Source organism: Syngnathus leptorhynchus, chromosome 1 (assembly GCF_054491065.1).
Source record: "Syngnathus leptorhynchus isolate UIUO chromosome 1, UIUO_Slep, whole genome shotgun sequence".
NCBI lineage: Eukaryota > Metazoa > Chordata > Actinopteri > Syngnathiformes > Syngnathidae > Syngnathus > Syngnathus leptorhynchus.
In genome coordinates this window covers 22,734,393-22,757,725 of record NC_141195.1, presented here as the reverse complement: position 1 = coordinate 22,757,725, position 23,333 = coordinate 22,734,393, and the positions used below count along the sequence as shown (strand labels likewise).

Sequence of the window (23,333 nt, the reverse complement as noted above, 5' to 3'; positions counted from 1 at the left end):
AACCTTAATTTGAAGCTTTAACCATACAAAGAACCTCTAGTTTGCAACACTCCCTCGCTTTTAAAGTCTCGGGAAAAGGATTACTTTAAACCGCGGCCCTCTAGTGGTCCGTGGCGGTTTTGCAGGTGGTCCGGGAAATTGGAAATGGAAGATAATTGTAACATTTAAAAAAAAATTGATTGGTTGTATCCTAATTCTATTTTGAAACCTTAATTTGAAGCTTTAACCATACAAAGAACCTCTAGTTTGCAACACTCCCTCGCTTTTAAAGTCTCGGGAAAAGGATTTGGCCACGTGGGATTAGAAACACCTCAGAAAACGTTTGTCAGGAAACAAAGCTGGAACAACACATCAACAGGTTAAAAATGCCGCCGGCTTCTCGGGGCATATCGAAGAAGCGTCAAATTCTGTCGTCGTGGTCTGACCGGGGTCACGTTTTAAATTGTTTCTGGAACTTCTGGACCCAAAGATTAAGAGGCTCGTCTGGATTGTTCTCAACCGCCGTTTGTGGGCGTCCGTGACATGGGTCAGTGGCACATGTGTGAACACACCATTCATGTCCAAGTTTGGCTACCATCCAAGCAACATCTTTTCAAGTTGTGATCATTCGATCATTGGGTTATTTTCTCACAAGTTCCGAGAGCACGCCTCCGAAAACGTACCTTTGCAACATATTTGCTGTAAAATGTGGTGGGTTGGGTACGTTAAACCGGATAATCAACGTTTTTCAGGAGATGACCACTTACTACATCTGTCACAATTTACCGCCTTGGGTAACATTGGTGTCATTTTTTGCACTTTTACATTCGGCGTTAAAAATCCAGTGGCGACACAAAACCTGTTTCTTGTTTTTTTGTTTTTTCGGGGACGGGCCCATTCCTTCTAGGTTCATCATACCGATTATTTCACTTTTCATACACACCTTGAAAGATATCGATGCAATGAATAATGCAACTTTAGGCAGCTTCATCTTCAAATTCATTGGAGCCAAGAAATGAATTGGTCCATCCACAGACCTAAACCCCACTGAGGATTTATTCAACCTGCTGACGACCAGAACAATCAAAAAGAAGAAAATATTCAACTGTTATACTGAACACAAATAGAATATGTTGTGTGTGTGTGGTTATCAATACGTGATCTTGAGATTGCCTGATGACCAATCCCGACACCCTCGTCACAATGACCCATCACTTAATAATTGTCATCATCGACTTTCACGCGAAAAGATGAGCTTGGGAAGTATTCTTCTGAGAGAAAGCATCTTCACAGGATATCGGTGAAAACTGGATCGTCAACGTTTTTTGAGGGGGACGGACAGCCACTTGTCATTTTTTTTTTCACAAATTCAGCCTCGAGTAACATTGTTATCATTTTTGCAGTTTTGTTAAAAATGCAGAACGGTGCCGCCACTGTTATTAAGCAAGCGCGGTTTGTATCTGTTTTGTGGTCAAAACCTGTTTCAAAGTGCCCCAAACCCTTCGGCGCTTATTATAGAAATATTTCACTAAGTTCCGTTTACGCCTTCAGAAGTATGGGCCTATCCCTAATGTTTTTGCTTTCGACAGACATCTTTGGGTTTGTCACCAAAAGTGAGACAAGAGCTTTTATTTCTAATTGGTTACACTGATTCGGACAAACGACAGCTATTTCTTGGGGATTATGAAAAAAAAAACATCAAGATAATGAGCCAAAGTGAAAGTCAAGAAAAACCTCAAAGTGGTTGCAACCAAATTTTTGGATTTATTTTCCATCCGTCTATGCAGGCCACATCAAATGATGTGATGGGCCGTATCTGGCCCCCGGGCCTTGAGTTTGACACATATGTGAAGTACGTTAAAATAAAAAAAATAAAAAAATCTTAAATGCTGTAATATGTTAATATTATTGTGTTTTGGAAACCCAGTGTTTCCATATCTTCAGCGTTTGCCACTTTCTGTCTATTAAGTAATTAAGAGTCATTTTTCTCACCATGGGTGAGACCTTTTTTTTTTTCATTTATGCATTTTTGCAAAACCAGTTTGGGAGGTTGGAATAGTCTGAGAATGTGTCCAGTTCTCTGTAATTTGGAGGGGGGGGGGGGCATCATCAAATGTGCATAAAAGCAAACGGCTCATAAACGCCGAGCAGGAATCGGACGAGACTTGGTCTCCTCAAGCGCATCCTTTTCCTCAGAGCATATTATGATGCTTGCCGTTTCAGTGATGAAGGCCAACGCGTTGCTTCTCCTGCTGGCAGGTGAGTTAACTTTCACATTTTATTAACCAAAAAAAGTCTAACCTGGATGAGGACTGAGAACTTTTTTTTTTTTTTTCTCCAGTTGTCTGCAGCCACTTGGCTCCGACGGATACGCAGACTATCGATTTGGCTAGTTGTCCTATTAGCATTTTTGGGGAAATGTATGATGGTTCATTAAACGTGAGTAGTAGTTTGGTGGAACATTGTGGTCCAGACTACAAAAAAATATATATATCTAATTACTACCTTGACTTTGTTGATATTTTCCCTCTTTCCAGATACACCAATCCAACGACTTCACTCAATTGTGCTTTACGTCTGGTTCAGCCCTCATCGAGTGCATCGTAATCTCTGGTGCAGATGCGTTCACCATTGCGACCGAGTCGGGGAATGTCACCGATGATCTCCAAACATCAGTCCAGGCAGCGCTGCCTCAGTTCGCCAGCGGCACCCTATCCTGCTTTTGGAAAATCACTTTCTCCACCGACAGCCAACTGAACGTGAGTCATTTGATGTGCAACGTTAACCACGGTTAAGCTCATGACATTTTTTTTGGTTTTGTCTCGCAATGTTCCCAGATGACTGTTATGTTTCTGAGCTTTGGATCCCAAACGGCCTTAAGCGTGCAGCTGATATCGTACGGGCAAGCAAATGTCGTAAGTATGCGTTAGCTCGTCCGACGGCCGAGGTGTTTTGAGACTAACGTTGTCCACTGGCTTTGACGCAGCTGGTCCGGTCAACCGCCGATTTCAACGCCACCTTCACCCAGGCTGAAGGAGAAGCAACAAAGTACTTGGACCTCAGCGGCTGTAGGATAATGGGTATGTTTGAAAAAGGTTCACACCAATGATGGATAGAAAACGAAGCCATCTCTTTGAATCTGCAGGACAGGTGGTCTTCCCGGCTTCAGGTATGATCATCTCAGAAAACTGCACCGACCGCACGTGCAGCGCTCAGGGTGAAATCACGACAGTGTCCGCTTGTGGATCCAAGGAGACTTGCGCTGCCGATAACATGTAAATAACTAGTCTCGGTTGGTTTTCTTTCTTTTGTGAAGTTGCTAAATGTGTTTCGGGGCTCGGGTTCCATCTGATGCAGGTGCCAGCCCATGTACCGAGTGTGTACGGTGAGCGGCGGCCAGGTGATCCAGTTCTTCGGCCAAGTGTCGTCCATTACAGACCGTTGCACGTACAGGCTGCTGGAACCGGCCACTGGGAGCGGCTTTGCTCTGCTGGCGACTTTCAAAGATCGCCGTAGTCAGATCAAGACTTTCTTGGAGCGTCTGGATCTGATGTTGTCATCCAACTTTGTGATTTCTTTTGAGACGAGCGGTAAAGTTCAGGTAAGGAGAAGCGAATTCATTCTGTGTTTCAATTTGTGATGAAACCATTTTTTTTTTTGTAATGTAGGTCAACGGCCAAATCCTAACGCTGGAGACCATGCCCATCAGTGGCTCGCAGGTGCATCTCTCCAGGAGCGAGGCTGGTGTGACTTTGGAGATTTCCAGCGGAAACATCTCGCCCGTCGATATTTCCGTTTTCTTTGACGGCTCGACTGCGTACATCACAGTGCCTGACGGCGGGCCTCTGATGGGCTTATGTGGAAACCCAAGCGATCCCACATATTCCGCGACCCCCACCGCGGATAGCCGAAGCGAACCCGGGTAGGCTCCTCCCTCAAGTTATCGCGACGCAACCAAACCAAACAGTCTAACATGTTTTGTTTCTTCATTTCCATTGGATGGCTCCAATTAGTGCTAAAATATTTCCCTTCTTTGTCTCCCCCCCCCCCCCAGATGTGAAACGATGCCCCGAGCGAATAATTTAATCGTGGATAGCACATTGGGAATCCAACGGTAAGCGGCCCTCGTTGTCCAAAACGACGCTGTTCTGCTTTTCTCATCATCTTCCCATCTGTCTTGTTCATGAGTAGTTGCTCCCTGCTGGAGGAGGAACCTTTCACCCGCTGTCACTCCAAAGTGCCGGTGGCGCCGCACGTGCAGTCGTGCAACGCCACGCTGAGCGATTACCCCATAAAGGACAATCTCGATTGCCAGTTCTTCCAGACGTACGCACGCGTCTGCAAGGAACAGTACGACATCGACCTGGGAGACTGGAGGACTTCCGTCGGTTGCCGTGAGTAATCCGTTGTTTACCATCTGACTAAAGAACTGAGCTTCATAATTTTGTTCCCAAAAAATAATAAATAAATGGAAATTTGAAAGGAAACCTGCGTGTGCCCATAGCTTCTACCAATCAGGCCTACTGTCAGAACCACGATTGCGGTGCCAACGAGTTCTGCGGCGAGTCCCCGTTGAAAAAAAACGCCTGCCTCTGCCGAGCCATCTATGCTTCACAGTACAAGTTGAAAAATCTTTATGGTAAGCGTTGATTCCTTCCCTTACCTGCACTGGCTGACACTTTTTTTTTGTTTTTTGTTCAGGTGACCCTCCTGTCTGCCAAGAGGGCAAAGGATCCATCTCGTTGATCGGCTGCCTGCTGGAGGAGAAGGGCATCGACTACACCACCTTGCATCTGAAAAATGAGAACTGCACAGGTCAAAGGGACGACGAGACACACTTGGTGACCTTCAATTTCGATTCGAGTAACACGTGTGGGACGGAAACCGAGGTGAGTCTGCAACGCTCGGTTGGAGAAGACGTGAACGTTTTGGCGCTTCGTCGGGGGTTATCACAATGGCCTGGTCACGACACGACCGGGTTGGAGAAGCTGAAGCCATCCATCCGGGAGTGACGGAAAATGACGAACGAGTCACTTGGCATTTACAGATGAAACGTTTTTTTTTTTTTTTCTCCCGACAGAGGAACAGCAGCTTTGTGGTTCTGAAAAACAGCATCGTACTGGGTCACCTTCTGACCGATTCCATCATCACGCGTACCGGCATGCTGGAGGTGGACTTCACCTGTACGTACAAGCAGCCAGAAACCAAAGACTTGTCCTTACACGTCACAAGCAGGTAAGTGTAGCGTGATGTCCGATGTTCGCGCAAACACTTGCTCACTACTTGTACGTTTCGTAGCTCCGTGGTTCGTCAACTGATATCGCAGGACCAGAACTACACCTTGGTGTTGGAAACGTTTGCAGACAGCGGACTCACGCAACCGCTGGATCCCGACATAGACTTGGAGCTCAACCAACAGATTTGGATCCAGCTCAGAGCAGACGGGCTGAATGGAAGCCTGGTGAAACTAGTGACCGATTCCTGCTGGGTGACGGAACACCCGATGCCCAACGACACCGCCAGATACGACCTCATCATCGATGGGTGACCGCCGCCGCTTTCACATTAAGCCGGGTTCGCCAACACCTCGTCCAACGACATTTCTCGTTTCTGGACAGCTGTCCGAACCCCAAAGACGACACGGTGGAGATAAATAGCAACGGAGAGGGAAACGAGAGCTCCTTCACGTTCCGAATGTTCCGATTTGTGGAGAGCTCAGGTTTCTACCTGCATTGCAGTGAGAATCTGTGCGCAATGCCGATGTGCAAACCGGTGAGTCGCCAGCACGTGTTCTGCGGGATACGAGACGAGAAACCATTTTTTTTTTTTTTCTCCTGTCCAAGCAGGACTGCAGCCGCAATCGACGACGACGGCGCAGAGCCTTAAAGAACACCTATGAAAACGTTGCTGGAGACTCGATCTCAATGGAGTGGAGGCTGTAGACACAGGCTGGAGAATTGCTTTCATTGGTCACTTCTCAATCTTGTCATACGTGAAGAGATCGAAACCCTTGCTTGAGGGGAAATTGGCAATAATAGTAAATGTTGTATTCTCGGGTGATCAAGGGGTCCGTCCGTCTTCAAGTTATTAAACATGATTTGATGGCCCCATATCCTGTGATGTTACAAATTACCTGTGTGGCTTTGGAGATAAGGGACAAAATATTTAGCACTTAAAAAATGGATGGCTCAATTGACATAAAGACATTCCTAATCCTCATTGTAATAAAAGGAAATGGTGATTGAAACGTGGTTTTCTTCCGACCCAAACCGTAAACTCTGTGGATAGCAAGGCAACGTCAGAAAGCTGCAAAGATAGAGTGAAAAGTTAACATGTGAAAAAAGGTTGAATTTTGACACAGCTGGTTTCGGTCCTGAAAAGTGATGATTTTGGAGATATGAGGATTCAAATCAACACTTTTACTTTCAGTTAAATATGTGGTCAGGGCACTTGATCAACTATCCATGTATTTTCTACTATTTAATTTCATGAGGCGCTGACTGCAGTTTGCGCGATTAAGTTGTCAATCTAACGAGTATCATCCCTATTAAACTTCGGGACGTGGACACACCAACCACAAGGTGAAATAAATAATTTTATTATTCGTCACCGTCATATTGATAAACACAGAGCTGTTGCATTACTGCAGAATTTGGCCAAAAACATTTAACGGCACCGCTGCATCGGTCTGGACCAACCATGCATAAAATCTCCCATGTAAAATAAAAATATATATATTAAAAAATTATACATACCACTGATATACAGATCTGATATAAACAGGCGTATTGGTCACAAACCAATTAGAATTATAAACATGGCTTCTTTTACAAGACATACACAAAACAGACTTTAGAAAAACAAAAAGGTACATTTGACTTTTTTACATTTGTACAAGATTTTCCTCATCAGAGTTTCTCCCCCCCCCCCACTCCCCCCCATGCTGAGCAGGCTGGCACCAGGCAATTTGGGAGGCCCCGATTGAGTAAAGACAGTAGTTCAAACACGCGCAATCGCAACCTTGAGAACCAAATACTGCAAGTGAAATGTTAATCAACTCTGGTGAACCAGCCCAAATGACATTCAATCATTGCAGCAAACACACACACGTTAAAAAAAACAAAAAACATGCAAAACAATAACAATGTGTGTATACATATTTCTACATATATCTGCATATATATGTAGATATATATATTCATATATATATTCATATAATATGTATATATATATTATAGATGTAGATCTATACATATATAATATACATACACATTATATCTCTCTCTCTCTAAATACATATATACAAATACACACAAAGTATCAAAACCTTAGTGAGTTAAATATGCATCCTGGGTACATTCCTGATTTAGCAGGAGTGAATGTGGAAGGTTGTGCGTTTGTGTGTTGTAGTGCCATCTAGCGGAGCATGTCGCAATAGCGTGCAGGTTAAGTGCTTTCAGAGGAATGGAGGGAAATGATTTTTAGTGGCTTTTCGTACCATCAAGTGGCTGCTGTTGAAAAAGGGGGGAAAGAAAAGTCAATCTGGTGTCTTTAACGGCAATCTTGACCTCCAAGAAGTCAAACTACGGGTGACAAGACAATCAGAGGTGTTTTCTGGAATGTGTGCAAAGCCGGCTCATTGAGTGTCAAAATTGCAACTCAATTCAAGGCTGGGCATGGTCGATACATAGATTAATGGAAGATTTGCATCTGTGGGGAATTGGAAGAGGTTTTGAAACGAGTTGTGGCTCTGCAGTGATTTCTTGTTTGCTAGCAGGAAGAAACGTAAAAGGCAACGGGAGTGTTACTGATGGATTCGGGCGATGTGTCAAAAAAATGCAAAGTCTTTTTAAGGATGGCCGCCCCCCCCCCCCCCATCATTTTCAAAGTGAAAGCGCCAGATATGGATGTGCTTGCAGCAAAGTTGAACAGGACTTGCTTTCATCCAGGAGCAAACGTAAAAATGACGGACGACTCACGACGACTCATCCAGGCAATGTGGAGAAACGCAAAAAAGGCACAAAGCGAGATGGCGACTAGCAAAGAGGGCGAGATGAAGGCAGATGATTGGACGTTGTGGTCCGTCCGCCTGTTTTTTTGTTTTTTTTGTTTTAGCAGCAGCAGGGCCTGGTCATCGAAGGCAGGAGACTACATTCTGGGGTCGAGTTCGTAACGTAGACGCCATCCCGCAGCACAACGTTAGCATTAAAAAAAAAAACGGAGATGTTTCCCAAGAGTTTGGATCGTCACAAGAAAAGGGACTTGACTCACATCCCCTCTTGAGAAATTAAGGTGCGAAAAAACAGAAGACTCCTTTCTGCCATTAAGAGCTATATAAATACATTTGATTTGATTCTGCAATTTTATACAAAGCGCCTGACCTTCTTCCGCGGTCCGAGCGAGGAAGCAGGCGGGGCGGGGACCTTAATGTACGAAGATGTGCCTTAGCAGCTCATCTGCGCACGGACGCTGCTTGGTCTCTACAAAGATACGTTTGAGGAATTCTCTGCAGTGGTCCGACACGTGGGCGGGTAAGACGGGATTGGTGGGCTGAGTGGCAATCTTAAAGATGGCCGCCATGGCCTCAAACTCCGCCCAGGGGGGTCGCTGAGTCAACATCTCGACAACCGTGCAGCCGACACTCCTGACAGAAGAAGAACGACACGGGATAGCCGTAAGCACTATCGGATCCCCCCCCAAAAAAAAAAAGCCCGAACGAGTGATTTTTTTTTTTTAATAGAAAACGCGGTCCTACCAGATGTCAGCCTTCCTGCCGTAGCCCTCGCCACTGATGACTTCCGGGCTCATCCAGTACGGCGTGCCGGTCACCGACTTGATTCCCGTTCCTGATAGGCAAATAGTCTGCAGCCTCCGACTGGCCCCAAAGTCACCCAGCTTCACGTTTCCGACCGAATCTCGGAGGATGTTGGCCCCTGAAGACGACCGCAGCTTTGAAACTTTCTTCCGTCTCTTAATTCATTAGCAATAGCCAGTCCAATTTCCATTTGTTGATGCAAGCTGGATATTATTTTTTTTTCCTGAAATGTCTACCTTTGATATCCCTGTGGACAATCATGTTGCTGTGCAGGTAGGAAACCCCCTCGAGGATCTGCCTGGTGTAGCGACGCGTCACGTTCTCCGTCAGTGCGCCGTACGACTTGACTTGGTCCTTTATGGAGCCCTGTGGACACAGCGGGAAGTGGGGGGGTCATCATCAGCACGACGTCCATAGCCGAGCGCGGCGTTGGGAGAAATTAAAGCACTCACTCCGGGCATATACTCCATGAAGATGGAGAGCGTCCGCTCCAGGGAGTCTCGCAGACAACCGTAGTACTGCACAATGCGCTCGTGGCAAAGGTTTTTCAACAGCTGGATTTCGCACTCCAACGCGCTCACCTCCTGCTCCAGACCAGATGAGAACAATAAAAGCATTCCTGCTCTGGAGAGAAGAGCAAAAAAAAAAAAAAAATATGGTGGCACCACAGTTCTGACCTTGCTGGTCTCTGGACTCTCCGGATCAAACTGGACCTGTTTGACGGCCAGTTCCCGTCCGGTGTCGGCGTCGTAGCAAAGAAAGACCCGTCCGAAGGCGCCCTGGCCGAGGAGCTTCCCCAGTCGCCAGTTGGTGGGCGCGCGCGGAGCTGAACGCAAAGGCGCTACGATGACTCATTGGACACTTCTTTCGTGACAAACTTTTTCAACGAGTCGTATTGCTGCCACGGGAATGTTATGGGATGCGAGAACTCACAGCGACTAGGCGGGCTGATGTCCATGACCGACAGGCCGGGGGTCCCGGCGGACTGGTTGGCCTCGATGTCGCTTCCCCTTCGCGGCCGCCTGGCGGGTCCGGCGCCGTCTTCCAGGTCGGGGGTGAACACGCTGCTGCCGCTGCTGGTGCTCGGAGACTGCTCGGTGGGACTGATGCTGACCGGCGAGCGCAGACCTTGCGCCTGAGTTCGCCGAGCGCGAGGGAAGGTCTTCCTCCCTGATGATCAGAAAGAGGAAGTGTGTCGTCGTGCGCCGGTCAGCCGGAAAAAACCGGAAGTGAACGAATGCCAACCGTCGCTGTAATCTTGCAGGCCGAAGGGAACGCCGTATCGCCGCGGGTACGTGCCTCCTTTTCCCGACTTGTCAAAGACGGGGATGTCGTACTCTGGAGAAGAAGGGACGCATCGGTGACAACAATTTCAACTACTTAGTTACAAAATGTCTGGAGGGGAGATGGCTTTTTTTTTTTTTTTTTGAATGCACCCGAGTCCCGATGGCCGGCTGATGTTTCGAGATTTCCGAGCGCGATTGCATCAGGACAGCCCGAGTGGAAGTCGAGAGATAAGACTATGAGCAACGAGCGAGCGCTCGATATGATTCGCGACGTGTCTTCCTTTGCTTCTTGTAAGCGGCACGCAACACTCTGAGCTCAGCGGCCACTTCCTCACGAGAACATCCTGTTTAAAGCCTCAACTCTTGATCAATCTCGGTCTCGTCATGTCAAAATGTGAAGAGCGTGAGAAAGAGGAATTAATGTTTAAATACTAAATCCAATTGACTCCATAAATTTCTTGGAAACTGAAAAAAAAAAAATGAAAATTCTTCAAAAGCATCAAAGTGACCATAATCAATTTAATTTGCTCTGTTTTTAGCATTTGAAGATTCATACCTGCTTCTTATGTAAACTAGTTAGCAATTTAAAAAAATAGTCAGGCAATTAAGTATTGTCTCGTGGGCAAGTTAGTCGGGTATCAGTGCATTTCTTGTCATGTCATCATTTGGGTTTGTTGAAATTTCCCACCTGGAAAATCCTGATGGTTGTCGGGGTAACTCTGTGCTCTCGGCATCCTCGACTTTGGGTATTCGCTGTTCAAGGGATAAGCGAGTCAAGAACGGGTTCCCATTGGCACTCATTGTTGAAAAGAGAAGTGTCTCTACCTGTCTAACGGGCTGTCCAAAGAAGGACAACTTCCAGACGCAGAGTTCTCCGGACTGCTCATGCTAAGTGGGTCCAGCATCTGAAGAGGAAAAAACAAAAACAAAAAAACAACAACTCATACTTGCTGTGTGTGGTGTAGCCGTGCACGTTTTGGAGTGAGGAGGCGCACCTGGTCCATGCTTTCCGGAATGAACTCTCCCTCGCTGTTGATGCTCGTGAAGGAGCCGTTCCTTGCCACTTGCTGGAGTGCGTCGGGAATGTATCCGGGTGGAGGAGAGCTGCGGTCCGTCGAATGAGACCCTAAAAAAAAAAAAACCACAAAAAAACTGTCGTGCCAAAGTGAAGGAGATGGGAGAGTAGCAAAGAACTGAATGATGTTTCACCTGACGATGCCAACATACTCTTCTTGTCTGCGACTCTGAATCCTGTGTTGTCCAATTCCTCGCAGGAAGGAAGAAGGCCCATGTTGCAGGAAGAGTTCTGAAAAAGGAAAGCCAGGAATAAAAACAAATAAGTGAACAAGAAGAGCGGCAACGTCCACAACGGAGCTGAGCCAAGTAACCTGCGAGGAGCTCAGAACCACCAAGAGGATCTTCAGACTCTTCATGTGAACGCTTCGATCAAGCAGCTCCACCGCCTTGTCCAGGTCGTCCTGAACGCTGAGCGGAATCACCAGCTGCGCGAGTCAAGGAGCCAAATAAGCCACGAGAGCCGAGCGAACCGCCGCAGACCGACTCGTTCGATTGTTCGTCTTACCTCGTTGTTGCTGTAGTGAAGGTCCATGGCCTGACCGAAAGCCACCTTGGCTTTTTCCCTCAGGTCGTCCAGCTTGACGGGGCGAGAGAATTGCAAAATCCTACACAGACCAAGAGGAGAGGTCAAGGTGAAGGTCTTGGCCAGTCCAAGAGGAACACAAAGCCAGCTCGAGCTTCACCTCTTCTCTCCTTTGAACTCGAACTTCACCCTCACGTCGTTCTGTTCCAAAAATCGAGAAGGAGAGAAATGAAAAGCTGCTTTTTATGCATTTCAAGCATAGTTCTAGGGCAGTGTGACCCCGACTTTTGTGACATTTCACATGGCAGAAATAAAGATGCAGTAAAAGTGGTGAAGAAATAAATGTTCTAATTAAATTCCCTGTTGCCGGCCTACAAATCTCTCAGGGTCCGCTGCTCTAGGAAATAGCAGTAAATAAATTCAAGATCCAAGATAGTGAGCACATGGCTGGTTTCTTACCAGATTCTTAGGCGAGGAGGCTTTGGGCTTGCATAGGTCCGACAGGAACCCAGCAGGACGGCTGGAGCGGTGGAGTTCTGCCAGGTCCTGCATGATTGACTGCAGTGCCTCCTGCTCATCTGCTCACATAAGTGTAAAAGAACAACACAAAAACATGATAACAAATCAAAGCATAACAGTGACACTGCATAAAATGTATATCATAAAATACATACCCATCGTAACGGCACAACTTTTGACCCCAAGAGACCAGGAAAGAGGATTCTCCCATCAAAGGGATTTCTTCCTCCTGTAAGACAAGTTGAAAATAAACAAAATGCTGGAGTATTTACTGCTTCGTGGAGCTGTTGACTCCCAAAAAGTGTTCTGTGACTTATCATCAGGGTTGTATCATGATATGATCCAATTTCACCTCCCTTATCCGATGATTTTTTATTTGTTTTTAATCTTTATTGAGTCTTTTTTTCCCCTGTCTCAAGAAGCTCCACAGCTGCCCTTCCCTGTCTACGTTTAGATTCGGTCACAAATGCAACCTCTGCAATCTTTTGGTGTGATTTTAATTCAAGGTTTTATTATTCTTTTAATGTATCAATTGAATGCATGAGCCAGCCCGCATCTATGCTAACGTGATCTACACCAACCAGCAGATGTCACAACTAAGGAAATGTATCCGATTTCCCTTAATACATAGTATTTTATTATTCATTTATAAATTGAGTGTCGTTGACCAGCCATTTACAACATCGACGTAGAGCAACATTGGATGACAGAGTACAAAACTGACCTGCACTGTTGATGACATTTTGGTTTGGTGCTAGGCCACGATACTTTACCAATACACAAAAAAAATACAACTTTTCCCAATAAAGCTTTTGAAACTGTACAGCACACGACTTGTGACAAGTTACAAACATTGCTTGCAGCCGTGATTATGGCCTGCTCGGCAGAAAATTAGCTTCCACGCTATCACCTAGCGCGGCTCGATGAGCCCCGGCAAGCAAACATTTCACGTCAATTTCGCAAGTAAATTAATTCCAAAACAAATCGGCTGTACTTTGACGGCCGTGGCATGCCACCACATACGACGGCAAACTTGGAACTGACAAGAAGGCTTAGCAGCCACTTCGGCTAGCTGTCAGGCCAATCAAGTTGCCAAGCTACGCTAATGCTCAAGCTTGCACCAATCGTGAAGCTATTCGACGCGTATCGCGTCAAGAAACGCGGTTGAATTAACCTTCCGACGTTGTGCTCGTATTTTAGATACCTTACCTGGATGGAGCGGAATTTACCCCCTCATCCACAGGGCCGGAGCCTCGCGCCCCGAGCCCCGCGGAGAGCCGCCGCGAGCCGAAGTTTGGCACCGAGCAGACAAGTTCGCTCGAAAGCTGCTTGGGAAACGACGACGAGGCCCTCGGGCTGTCACTTTAACCCCGTTTTACCCAACGTAGAATGCAGCATTGAGATGTTTGAGTGTAAAAATTGTTTAATTAAAAAAAAAAGCGAAGTTTCTAAATAGCTGCGATTTTATGCTACTTTCCGCCGTGTTGGTTGACTACGCTAGCTTTTGCTTGCTGCTGTGGCCTTACAGCATCAATAGCTTGATTGTTGATCATGAGTACCGGAAGTCGCTTTATTTACTGACAAAATAAACGTCTAACGCAATATCATATGGTGGGATAACTTTTATTTTTTTCAGCCGAACACAAGAAATCCACGTTTCGTAATGAAGCATACTTGATATTTCATAACCTTCGACCTTTATGGAAGAAAGTACCAAAACACAAACAAAGCTTGAGAATTATGAAAATAAGTTAGTTCATACACTAAATGCAACTTACACCCATGCAAATTTGGAACAGTTTGTTAGTTTCTATAATGACAAAAAATCTCCCCCCACATTACAACAAAATTCATATCAATTGCGTTAAATTGCAGCTCAATTTACTTTTGGTGTTTTAAAATGACCTCCAGCTTCATAAACATAAGGATCGTGCCTGAACACACCTCTGAACTATTCCAAGTACTTGTTCTTGGACGAGCATAAAGTTCTTATTTTGAAAGTGTATCATTGATATGTGTTTCTTCCGTTGCCTGACTCTCAAAACGCGTTTCATTTTGAAAGTGTAAAGTCCGCATGTATTTTTTTCCTCCGTTTCCTGTGACTCACATTGACAACATCTCGCCTGAGATAAGCTAGTGTGCTAGCTGTGCTTATGTGAGGGCCAAACAGCGTTTACTAGCCAGCGATAATTTTATTATTGCTTTTCTTTCATCGCCCTCAGAGGAAAACATGTCGGATACGGTGAGGTTAAATTAGATCGCAGTTATTGCTTTGCCCCCGACACGTGCTCGTCACGCCAAACTAGACACCGCAATGTTTAGTGGCTTCTTTTGCTATGCTAACTGTTAGCTCTAGTCAGAGGCCCCAAACTCCTTCAAACAACTATCCCACTTAAGTCTCGGGTTCAAGCTTCCCAACAACCGATATTGGAACTTTTAATTACAACGTTGTATTGAAACAGCGGCGTTTTTTTTTTTTTTACTATTCCCCGATCATTCCGATCCTTTGTGTTAGTTCTTTTTTTTTTTGCGATGTTTAACAGTGCTATTATTTTGTAGGAGACAAAACCAACGAGTCAAGACTGTGGGGACAAGAAGGATGGAGAGTACATCAAATTGAAGGTGATCGGTCAGGTAGGAGCTTCTTGAAATTTGTCCAAAGGGTTATTTTGGGGTACTATTTTTTGGGGGAGGTGGGGGGGGCAATAAATGTTTTGGTTGATATATTGTTTGACACGGTCACTGTTGGGTCCACAGGATAGTAGTGAAATCCATTTTAAAGTGAAGATGACAACACATCTGAAAAAGCTGAAGGACTCTTACAGCCAGAGACAGGTTTGAATGCACACACTTGGACTGAAGTATAGTTGAATAGAAAACAATTTGCATACTGGTATCTTTACAATTTTGTCAAACATCTAAATGTTTTTATGTGTTGTAGGGCGTCCCAGCAAGTACACTCAGGTTTCTGTTTGAAGGACAGCGAATCGCAGATAATCAAACTCCGAAAGAGGTAGCCTACTTAGATTCCGATTGATCGATTATTTTACTTTATTTGTTTGCATCTTACTGAAATGCATAATCTTCTCCTGACAGTTGGGCATGGAAGATGAGGACGTCATTGAGGTATATCAAGAACAGACAGGCGGACTTTGGAATCATTAAACCTCTATTTGTATTTTTTTTATTTTGTATTTAGTTGTTGTTTTTTTGTTTTTTTTGATGAATGCATTTTCACTTCACTTTCAAACCATCTGGATCAATACTATCTGGGCTTCCATGCATCGGGAATAGGAATCGGGGCTGTTACAGATGAGCTGTCGTGTCATGCCGCAAGTTTGTCTTTGTGGTTTTTATGTCCCTCAAGGATGCATCATGTCGCATACACAGCAACAGCACCAGGATGTAAACATTGCAGCATGTCATCAAGTGACATACCTTTTTTTTTTTTTTGAAATGTACTTTCATTTTGAGCATTGCATTTCCCTTGTACAGAATTTTAAAGTCCCACTGTTTGTTATGAGAAAAGTCATGCGTTAGTTTGTCTACATTTCTCACCGTTTCTGGTTCAATGAATTTAGGGGGTTTTGGTATTGATACAATTGCAATACTGTTGTTTTTTTTTTTTATATATAAAAATATGTGCTTGTACATGTGTTGGGTTTGGTGTTTGATAAAGCCATGATTATCTCCTGTGTGGTCTCCTGCTCATATTGGAAGATGTCATTGTGTAAATGAATGAATGAATGAATGAATGAATGAATGGCTTGCTGCTTCCTACTTTTGGAAAATTCACCTTTGCGTACTCAGGGGTTAACGTTGCATTCAACCTCTTCTCCAACTGCAACGTCCAAGATGATCCAGTGGAAAGTTAGTCCCTCAGATGTGTTGAAATCCAGACAGTTGTTCTCCAGAGGAGCCTTGATACAGATGGTTTGAGCTTTTTTTTTTCCCCCCCAAATAAAATATTTATGAAAGAACAAAGCTTATGTTTTGACTGTTAAACTGTGGGAGGTGGGTCGGAAAACGTCCCAGGATTCTTTGCCACACAATGCAATCTGGAATGGATACTTCTGGAGATCCTCTGAAGTTCTTGTTGCCATCTTGCTATCATCCACATTGGTGAATCCTTGGGCTTGGTCCAAAAACACATGGGCCAGATAGGCCGAGTCGAGAACGTTGCTTGAGCATGTTCTTGGCCAGGAACTGTCAGCTGCTGGAGCAGCCGTGAGTTGTCCCACCAAAATTCGTTTGCACCAAATGAAGCCAACACTCGCAGACTTGCTAGTTGATCATCAGGATGACCTGGTACACGATGTTTCCTCAAATGGAAAAATGCCATCAACATAACTCTTGCTTTCAGAGATGTCGGTCTCTTCAATAAAGTTTGGAACAAAGGTTCACAACTTTGGTCTCTGGGTCGTACTTAAAAGATCCATGACTTATCGCCGGTAATGACTGTCACATCATTGCTCAACCTCCTCATGGCTTGACAACCTGAAGCAGAGAAGAAGTGCACAAAATGATGTGGAAATAAGTTCAATGATTGCCAAGAGCTGAGGTCACGGTTTAATACTTCAGAGTGATGTTAATGAAAGGGGGGCGGGGGGAACTCACAGGTCGTAGTTCAAGTCCAAAATATCGTTTGTGATACCGGTCCGGTAACTTCTTACTTCTCAGCCACACGTGCTGGTCAGATAGGAGAACGCCTATTTCAAGCATGGAAAAGTTCAATACTCCAAGCAAGGTCACATCGGAAAGGACCAGACCAAACACTTATAAATGGAGACTTTTCAATTTATCACGACAAAGTTTTTACTGAGTAGAAAACAACCTCGAGTTGCTCACCTCAAGTGATTTACAAAAACAAGCAACCAAATAAACTTTTTGTGTGTTCAAACTTTGAACAATCCTCAATAAATGGCGGCAATGTCCACAGTATGAACGGCCATTTTGTATCTTCGAGGTAAACGTGAATTAAATTCAAGTTTCACAAAATGTCCACGCGTCCAGTTTCTGCCATTTTGAGTAACAATTGTCAAAAGAAGTCAATCATCTCATTCAAGTGACAAGATTCCAAAAGTGCTTTCAGGTCCGTAATCACAGTTTGAGGATTGTAATCCATCCAGGTGTTTTTTTTTTTTCAAATCTGCAAGCGCTGCTCCAACGGCAAACTGTCCAACAAGCACATGAGTTGTTCCTCGCCCAGCTTGATTTTGTCCTCCAGTTTACGCTGTTCCACGATGAGAGCAGACTTCATCTTGACAAAATGGCGATAGTCGTCCAGGCGTTCGGGGTCCAAGTGGCCCTCCATGACGGAGGACACTACACGCTCCCGGCGTTCCAAGTTCTCCTTCAGTTCCTTGGCGTCCTCGTACTGCCGCAGTAGCAGTTTGCTCTTCTCGGTCAGAGTGCGCTGAGAAGACGAGACGGGAGCCGTTAGTCATGTGATCGAGCTATTATTATCTTCTGAAGGAACTTACCTTCTCTTCCTGTGGAGCTCCATCTTCTAGACCGTTGAGAGCGTTCTCCACACGCGCCAGCCGACCCGAAAGCGAGAGCAACAGGCTCACCACTTTGTCCAGGTCACCCACAAACATCCGAAACTTGTCCAGTTGGTTGGGCAGGCAAAAGCGTTGCACGGCGTTCTCCACCTCGCTACCTAGAGCCTCGTTGTCCTCCACGTCTTCCTGGAGACTTTGTCGTGCCTCCCGTAGCACGTCCAGCTTCTTGGCCAGGCTTGAGATCAGCTCCTGCTGCAGAGATTCCAGAAAGTTTTTTTTTTCTTCTTCCTAATTTGAAATATCAGAGCTCAATGAAGGTTGGGTCACCTTTTTACTGGCGAGGTCCACATCCAGCTCATCTTCAGAGTCCTTCTCTAGTTCCTTCATATCTTTCATCTTGATGAGGAGCTCAGCCTTTGGAGCTGAAGTGTCGTAGTAGGAGGAACTGGGAAGCAGCGAAGCTGCTGCAGAGACATCTTCTGCGTCCTTCCTAACATCGTAGACACACACACACAAGATCAAAGTTAAGATCAGTTTGACTGAAATCAGAGAAGGTGCACGGTTGGGCTGAAGACAAACCTGCTTGGGGTGGACAACCTGGAGCCGCTTGAGGGTTTTCTGCGTAGCTGGGACCCCTCCAGGATCTGCTTCTCTTGGGGGAATAGACCCTCCATCAGGTCCATTGTGGTCTTCCTTCCAGTCTGATCTAAGATCTCCATCAAGGATTTGTCTTTGCCCATGATATCTCTCACCAGCTGCTCTGTCTTGGTATCTTCTTCAACCATGAGGTTGGACTCGGGAATGCCGGCCTTGAGTCGGAGCTGTCCCGGGTCCTTAGTGGAGTTCTGAATGCGATCGTTGAATGTTGAGGAGGGGCGTTTCTCGTTGGCATCGACTGAAATAATGTCTGAGCGAGGCTCGGAGATGCCAGACGTGTTGTTGATGTCCATCACGGCTTTCGAGGACTTGGAGTCATTTCCAGATCTGAAATCACACAAGATTTGAATGAATCAATGATTTAGTCATTGTTGTTATTACTAGAAGAGAAAAGCGTTGCGTGACCAGAAGTCAAGGAGATGATGCAGACTTGGAGATAAGCCGCTTACCCGAGACATGGATCCTCCTGCACGGACGCGTCCATCAGACTCAAAGGCGCAAGAAGGCACAAATCAGAAGAAGACGCCGTCTGCTCCTTCTTGCTCTCTGGATCTCCTCTGCCTTCTTCTGATTGAGGAGAGCCAGGAGGGTTGGTACTCCAACTCGACGGGGGCTGAAGTGTGGCAGCAAGAAAATCCTGGGAGAAGTCTGCAGATGGAGAAGATCTGGATCTTTCATGGAAGCACGCTACCTTCTCCTCGGGTTTGGTCTCCAAGATGTTCTCAGCAGAGTAAAACCTGCCTTGGATCTTGGCCTCCAATGTTCTCTTCTGTTTGTTCCATGTGGCTTGGTACTCGGCAAAGGTTCCCAGCTTCTGTTGCTCCTGAAGGAGCGCCGCACCTGGGGAGCTTTCCACAGATGGAGGGGTCTCCTGAGCTTCTGCAGATATCCTCCTACTCTCTTTGCTTTCAACTGCTCTAACGGGAGCTCGCTTCACATCCCTATCGGACGTCGTAGCCCGTTTCCAAAAGACTGCCTCGGCCTCCGAGAATTTCATTTGGTCCGAAGCTCCGTCTTGCCACGCTCTATCCACTCCGACTCGATCTATCTTGTCAGGTTCTGAGAAGGACAGCACACGTTTGGCTAAGGGGAACCGCTTGCGTCCTCGAACCCGTCCGTGAGAGATTTTGGTCCCGGGGGGTTCCAGATCACGTCTCTGAAAAGAGGTAGCCTGAAGGACCCGAGCTTGTGCTTCTTTCAGGTTATCTTTGTAGGCGTTTGAGGAGGAACCGCAACAGGATACGGAAGGTTCCGCGTATTTCCACTCGGCGGGATCTTCTCGGTGGATCAGCGTCGCGGCACTGCAGCTTTTTTGCAGCTGGGCTCGCTTCTGTTGCACTTGATTGCGTAACGTGGTGGCGTAACGGTCACCTCGCCGACTGCTTTTGTTGCCGAGCGTGGAGTCGGAGAAGTTCTTGGAGGACACCATACTCGTTGGCCTGACTTGCAGTTGACTTCTCGTGTCCTGTGCCAGTGAATGAAGCAAGGGCGTTTCCGAGGGGGATATTCTGTGGTCTTTTCGTGGAACCCAGGGCTTGTGGAGACTACTTTGATGAGCTGGGAATATTCTTTTCATGTTGTTGACATGCGTTTCACTTCTATTCATGGCATGCTGTGGACCAAGGCAGTGAGAGCCATCAGAGATCTGAGAGTCAAAGAGGGGAATATTTGTCAGAAGACCATTGCGCCCCATCTCCAGCTTTACAGAGTATTTGTCATCTTCTCGACTTGCTGCTGAGGAGCACCACATCAATTTATGGCTGGAAGCCTTGGTGGGCAGATCTTGTAAACTGCGATAATAACTTCCGACACTCTGAGTCTTGGTGGGAGGAGCTAAGCATGACTTGGGATGAAAGAACCTCTCGTCGTTGTACTGTTTGTGGTGAGAAGGTCCGTTTGATTGTCTGATATCAGTGGTGGACAATGAGAAATGCTTGTTTGGGTGGACTTGGTTGTGTTCAAGAACTTTGTCTGACAGTGATGTGAAGCTACATCTGGACTTGCCTTCAGCCAACCTTTCAAGTGACCAAGTCTTTGGAGTTTTGTCAGATCCATCAGAGTACGGCAGCATGCTTGTGGCAACACGACCTCCATCACGCAATAGAGAAGGTGGAGGAGGAGATTCAGACTTCTTTTCCGGTACCTGCCACACTGAACTGATGCTGGGCCTAAATTGACTTGACATCCGAGAGGAGTTCCGCTCATCTGACTGAAGGTCTGAAGTCTGAAGGTAGTCGAGGCACTCCACTGTCAGGTGACCTTCATCCCCAAGAGCCTTGAAAGAAATGTTTTCCGCACTGCCGAGCGAGTCTAGAACCAGAGGGTTGGATCCAATGGAGAAACAGCCGAATGTGACTTTTCTGCCTTCTGAAGCAGCCAGAGGTTTGCTGATGCCGGTATATTTCGTCGGAGAAGTACGATCTGGTGAGAAAGGGTGAGTAGGACGCTCCAGTTTCTCCATAACACGCGCTGAGCCGAGCTGGCCGGTTAGTAGCTGCTGGTTATTCTGGCCTGGTTGACTGGACCACTCTTTCAGCCTGGTGTGGAAAGTCACATGAACATTTAGGGTTAAGGCACCATTATAAAGACCATCATGATGGATGGATGGATGGATGGAATGGATGCATGCATGCATGCATGATGGCTGGATGCATGATGAATGAATGGATGGATGGAAGCATGCCTGGATGCATGATGAATGAATGGATGGATGGATCCATGTTTGATGGATAGATGGATGCATGATGAATGGATGGATTTGTTGGATGGAAGGATGGATGGATGCATGATAAATGGATGATGGATTTGTTGGACGGAAGGAAGGATGGATGGAGACATGATGGATGATGGAAGGTTGGATGGATAGATAGATGGACAGATGGATGGATGGATGGGTGGATGGATGGTTGGACGCACCACGATTGGTCCAATGGTTGAGCTTTGAAAGAAGCATCCAAAGTTATCAGGCTCACCTTGCCTCTTTTTGCTGCCACACTGGCACTGCGCCGCTTTGGTTGCCGAGGGTCTCCGACTCCTTCCCCTTCAGTTTGGAGACATCCCAGGAAGGAGGCCGTGAGCTCAGATCATTCTTCCTGTTGAGCGGAAAGCAACCGACTTCTTTCAAATGCTGTCATCATCGTCGCGAATCGAAGATGGCGCTACCGAGCTTCCACCGTGTCTCTTTTGCTATCTGGGTCGACTTGTAGAACGGGAATAAAAGGAATAGAGAGAAGACCTTCTAAATTTGGTCTGACCTACCCTTTGAGATGATTCTTCCTGGTTTGCATGTCAGGGAAAAAAAAAACATGAATGTGAGCATTCGTGTGTGTGAAAGTCGGGAAAATATTAATTCACTAAAAACAAGTGAAGCAGAAGAACGGAATTGTCCAGCCCTAAGCGCTACGTGACCAGAGGTGCGCTTGCTACATGTACCTCATGGAGCTTCGCAAGATCTTGGTGAGAAAGCACCTTGCCACGAGAACCTCGCTTTCTGACGGCATGGTGTGTGCTGACACAACATCAACCATATTAGCCCTGATAATGACGAGCAAAGGGGAGGAAAAAAGAAAAAAAAAAAAAGCAAAGACACATTTGAAGCAAAGCTAGCCAGTCACAAACACGACTAAATGACACTCAACTCTCACTGAAGGGACAAAAATGAGGCTGACAGATCTGCGACTTGTGTTACCTTTGCAGTTTTTTGCGCTCCAAATGTAAGCGGCTACAAAAAGGTTTCACGCTGCCAGGCTCTGATGGAAGCACATTCTTTCCACAGAGGAATGTAGGGAGGTATTTTCCTTTCCTGCCATGCTTTGGAGCTTTGTGGCTTCGAGCTGTTGGAAGTGCTCAGGCTATAATGTGGGAATGACACAGTGTACATTATAATGTGTGAATAAATATAATTGTGAATAAAGAGAAGAAAAAAAAAAACAACCTCACCGAATACTCACGTCGTTTCTGTGACGTAATGCCCGACCATGTGACTTTTTTAAACCGTAGTCGTTGGCATTGGACAGAACCATCAAGTGCAACACACTTTATGGAGCTGGGAGATCTCCACTGGGATTATAAAGGGGGGGGGGGATTTGAGAGAAGGGGAGGAGTGTCCTTGCTGTAATCTAGGATTTTAAAAAGGAGCTCACACCTAATCAAAGGCGTGTGTGAAAGTTGAATCTTGTACGGGTTTCCCCAGAAGTGCAGTCCAGAATATATTTATTTGACCATGTAGGGTTGTTGTTGTTTTTTTTTTTTTATCTGTGTCCTCCAGGCAGCCAAAGATGTTCCTTGAGGAGACAGAAACCAATTTTAGTCTGCATTGCATCATCGACTCCCTCCCAAGTCACCTGAGCCTCTCAACAGCCTGCTGACAGCAGGGCCCAAACATACAACCGGTGGAGCAAACACAAAGCAAAGTGCCGAAGTCATCACCATTGAGCTTAGTGGCTGTTTCGGACAATAACCTGACAATCTTGCTCCTAAAACACAGAGCTGACAACAAATCACCAATCACTCGTTCTAAAGTTTTACAAGTTATCTCGCTGTTATTATCACCAACTCACACATGTAGTACCTGATTTAATCGCTCTTCTCTCAAAAAGTACATGATTTGATCAGAGCAGATGAACCGGCGTATGGAAGGGAAACAGGAAGTGGAAAAGTCCGAAGCGGCCATTCTGTGCCAACACAAAGCGCTGGTCCGCTCACCTTGGCAACATGGGCTGGGTTGGGTCGTACCATCCTTCTGTAGCGACGGGGGGGAGGGGGGGGATGCTTGGATACGGGCTCACCTGAGGGAAACTTATAAAAGTCGTTTTACAGATTCCAAATCTTCACGTTGGTTTCCTCATCAGCATCATTAACAGCGTTTGTTTGTTTGTCTGTTCCGGCGAGAAGATCTCGCACTTTGCTTCACCTCCGAGTTTGTCCACCCCCAACCCGCAAACACTGGAGTCCAACAAGTGGCTTTGGAACTT

At 46.0% G+C, this 23,333-nt stretch overlaps 4 protein-coding genes across 9 annotated transcripts; 2 read left to right on the top strand and 2 right to left on the bottom strand.

Annotated features, from left to right (window-relative positions):
- The first annotated feature begins 2,386 nt into the window (after positions 1-2,386).
- On the top strand, positions 2,387-6,209 carry LOC147062750 (alpha-tectorin-like). Its single transcript, XM_085919624.1, has 15 exons — positions 2,387-2,418; positions 2,517-2,738; positions 2,817-2,894; positions 2,966-3,059; positions 3,125-3,254; positions 3,337-3,580; positions 3,648-3,901; positions 4,034-4,093; positions 4,171-4,373; positions 4,484-4,618; positions 4,681-4,868; positions 5,060-5,214; positions 5,278-5,523; positions 5,598-5,751; positions 5,826-6,209. The coding sequence occupies exons 1-15, from the start codon at positions 2,398-2,400 to the stop codon at positions 5,919-5,921; spliced, it is 2,280 nt and encodes a 759-aa protein (XP_085775750.1). The 5' UTR covers positions 2,387-2,397; the 3' UTR covers positions 5,922-6,209.
- A 352-nt stretch (positions 6,210-6,561) lies between these two features.
- Positions 6,562-13,747, bottom strand: map3k2 (mitogen-activated protein kinase kinase kinase 2). Of its 2 annotated transcripts, none has more exons than XM_085921340.1 (17): positions 13,409-13,747; positions 12,355-12,428; positions 12,140-12,258; positions 11,841-11,881; positions 11,663-11,762; positions 11,469-11,582; positions 11,290-11,386; positions 11,076-11,206; positions 10,906-10,985; positions 10,769-10,833; positions 10,040-10,132; positions 9,728-9,964; positions 9,472-9,620; positions 9,247-9,378; positions 9,031-9,160; positions 8,735-8,912; positions 6,562-8,623 (listed from the first exon to the last, which is right to left on the bottom strand). In XM_085921340.1, the coding sequence occupies exons 2-17, from the start codon at positions 12,356-12,358 to the stop codon at positions 8,404-8,406; spliced, it is 1,890 nt and encodes a 629-aa protein (XP_085777466.1). In that variant the 5' UTR covers positions 12,359-12,428; positions 13,409-13,747; the 3' UTR covers positions 6,562-8,403. The 2 variants fall into 2 exon arrangements, 1 of the variants encoding a protein (XP_085777466.1); XR_015067333.1 differs by having other exon boundaries at positions 8,475-8,623; positions 9,247-9,418; positions 9,508-9,620.
- Positions 13,748-14,263: 516 nt separating this feature from the next.
- Positions 14,264-15,894, top strand: sumo1 (small ubiquitin like modifier 1). The gene is made up of 5 exons (XM_085912970.1): positions 14,264-14,441; positions 14,759-14,833; positions 14,957-15,034; positions 15,141-15,212; positions 15,296-15,894. The coding sequence occupies exons 1-5, from the start codon at positions 14,430-14,432 to the stop codon at positions 15,362-15,364; spliced, it is 306 nt and encodes a 101-aa protein (XP_085769096.1). The 5' UTR covers positions 14,264-14,429; the 3' UTR covers positions 15,365-15,894.
- Positions 15,895-16,852: 958 nt separating this feature from the next.
- On the bottom strand, positions 16,853-23,053 carry LOC147062747 (protein Shroom2-like). Of its 5 annotated transcripts, none has more exons than XM_085924700.1 (11): positions 22,931-23,053; positions 22,300-22,643; positions 22,049-22,211; positions 21,793-21,894; positions 21,619-21,636; positions 21,333-21,452; positions 18,810-20,897; positions 18,283-18,687; positions 18,031-18,193; positions 17,683-17,955; positions 16,853-17,615 (listed from the first exon to the last, which is right to left on the bottom strand). In XM_085924700.1, the coding sequence occupies exons 4-11, from the start codon at positions 21,885-21,887 to the stop codon at positions 17,343-17,345; spliced, it is 3,435 nt and encodes a 1,144-aa protein (XP_085780826.1). In that variant the 5' UTR covers positions 21,888-21,894; positions 22,049-22,211; positions 22,300-22,643; positions 22,931-23,053; the 3' UTR covers positions 16,853-17,342. The 5 variants fall into 5 exon arrangements, with proteins under 5 accessions (XP_085780826.1, XP_085780842.1, XP_085780833.1 ...); XM_085924716.1 differs by having other exon boundaries at positions 17,683-17,952; XM_085924707.1 differs by having other exon boundaries at positions 22,311-22,643.
- Between the last annotated feature and the right edge of the window lie 280 nt (positions 23,054-23,333).

Coding starts and splice junctions, on each gene's coding strand:
- LOC147062747 (XM_085924700.1), bottom strand. CDS start 21,887: ATGGTTGATGTTGTGTCAGCACACACCATGCCGTCAGAAAGCGAGGTT. Junction 20,898..21,332: donor TGGCAGCAAAAAGAGGCAAG/GTGAGCCTGATA, acceptor TTTCCACACCAG/GCTGAAAGAGTGGTCCAGTC. Junction 17,616..17,682: donor GAGCTCCACAGGAAGAGAAG/GTAAGTTCCTTC, acceptor TCGTCTTCTCAG/CGCACTCTGACCGAGAAGAG.
- map3k2 (XM_085921340.1), bottom strand. Junction 10,986..11,075: donor TTCCGGAAAGCATGGACCAG/GTGCGCCTCCTC, acceptor TTTCCTCTTCAG/ATGCTGGACCCACTTAGCAT. Junction 8,913..9,030: donor TGTCCACAGGGATATCAAAG/GTAGACATTTCA, acceptor GGTCGTCTTCAG/GGGCCAACATCCTCCGAGAT.
- LOC147062750 (XM_085919624.1), top strand. CDS start 2,398: ATGTATGATGGTTCATTAAAC. Junction 2,419..2,516: donor TGTATGATGGTTCATTAAAC/GTGAGTAGTAGT, acceptor CCCTCTTTCCAG/ATACACCAATCCAACGACTT. Junction 3,060..3,124: donor CAGCGGCTGTAGGATAATGG/GTATGTTTGAAA, acceptor TTGAATCTGCAG/GACAGGTGGTCTTCCCGGCT.
- sumo1 (XM_085912970.1), top strand. Junction 14,834..14,956: donor AATTGAAGGTGATCGGTCAG/GTAGGAGCTTCT, acceptor TTGGGTCCACAG/GATAGTAGTGAAATCCATTT. Junction 15,035..15,140: donor ACTCTTACAGCCAGAGACAG/GTTTGAATGCAC, acceptor TATGTGTTGTAG/GGCGTCCCAGCAAGTACACT.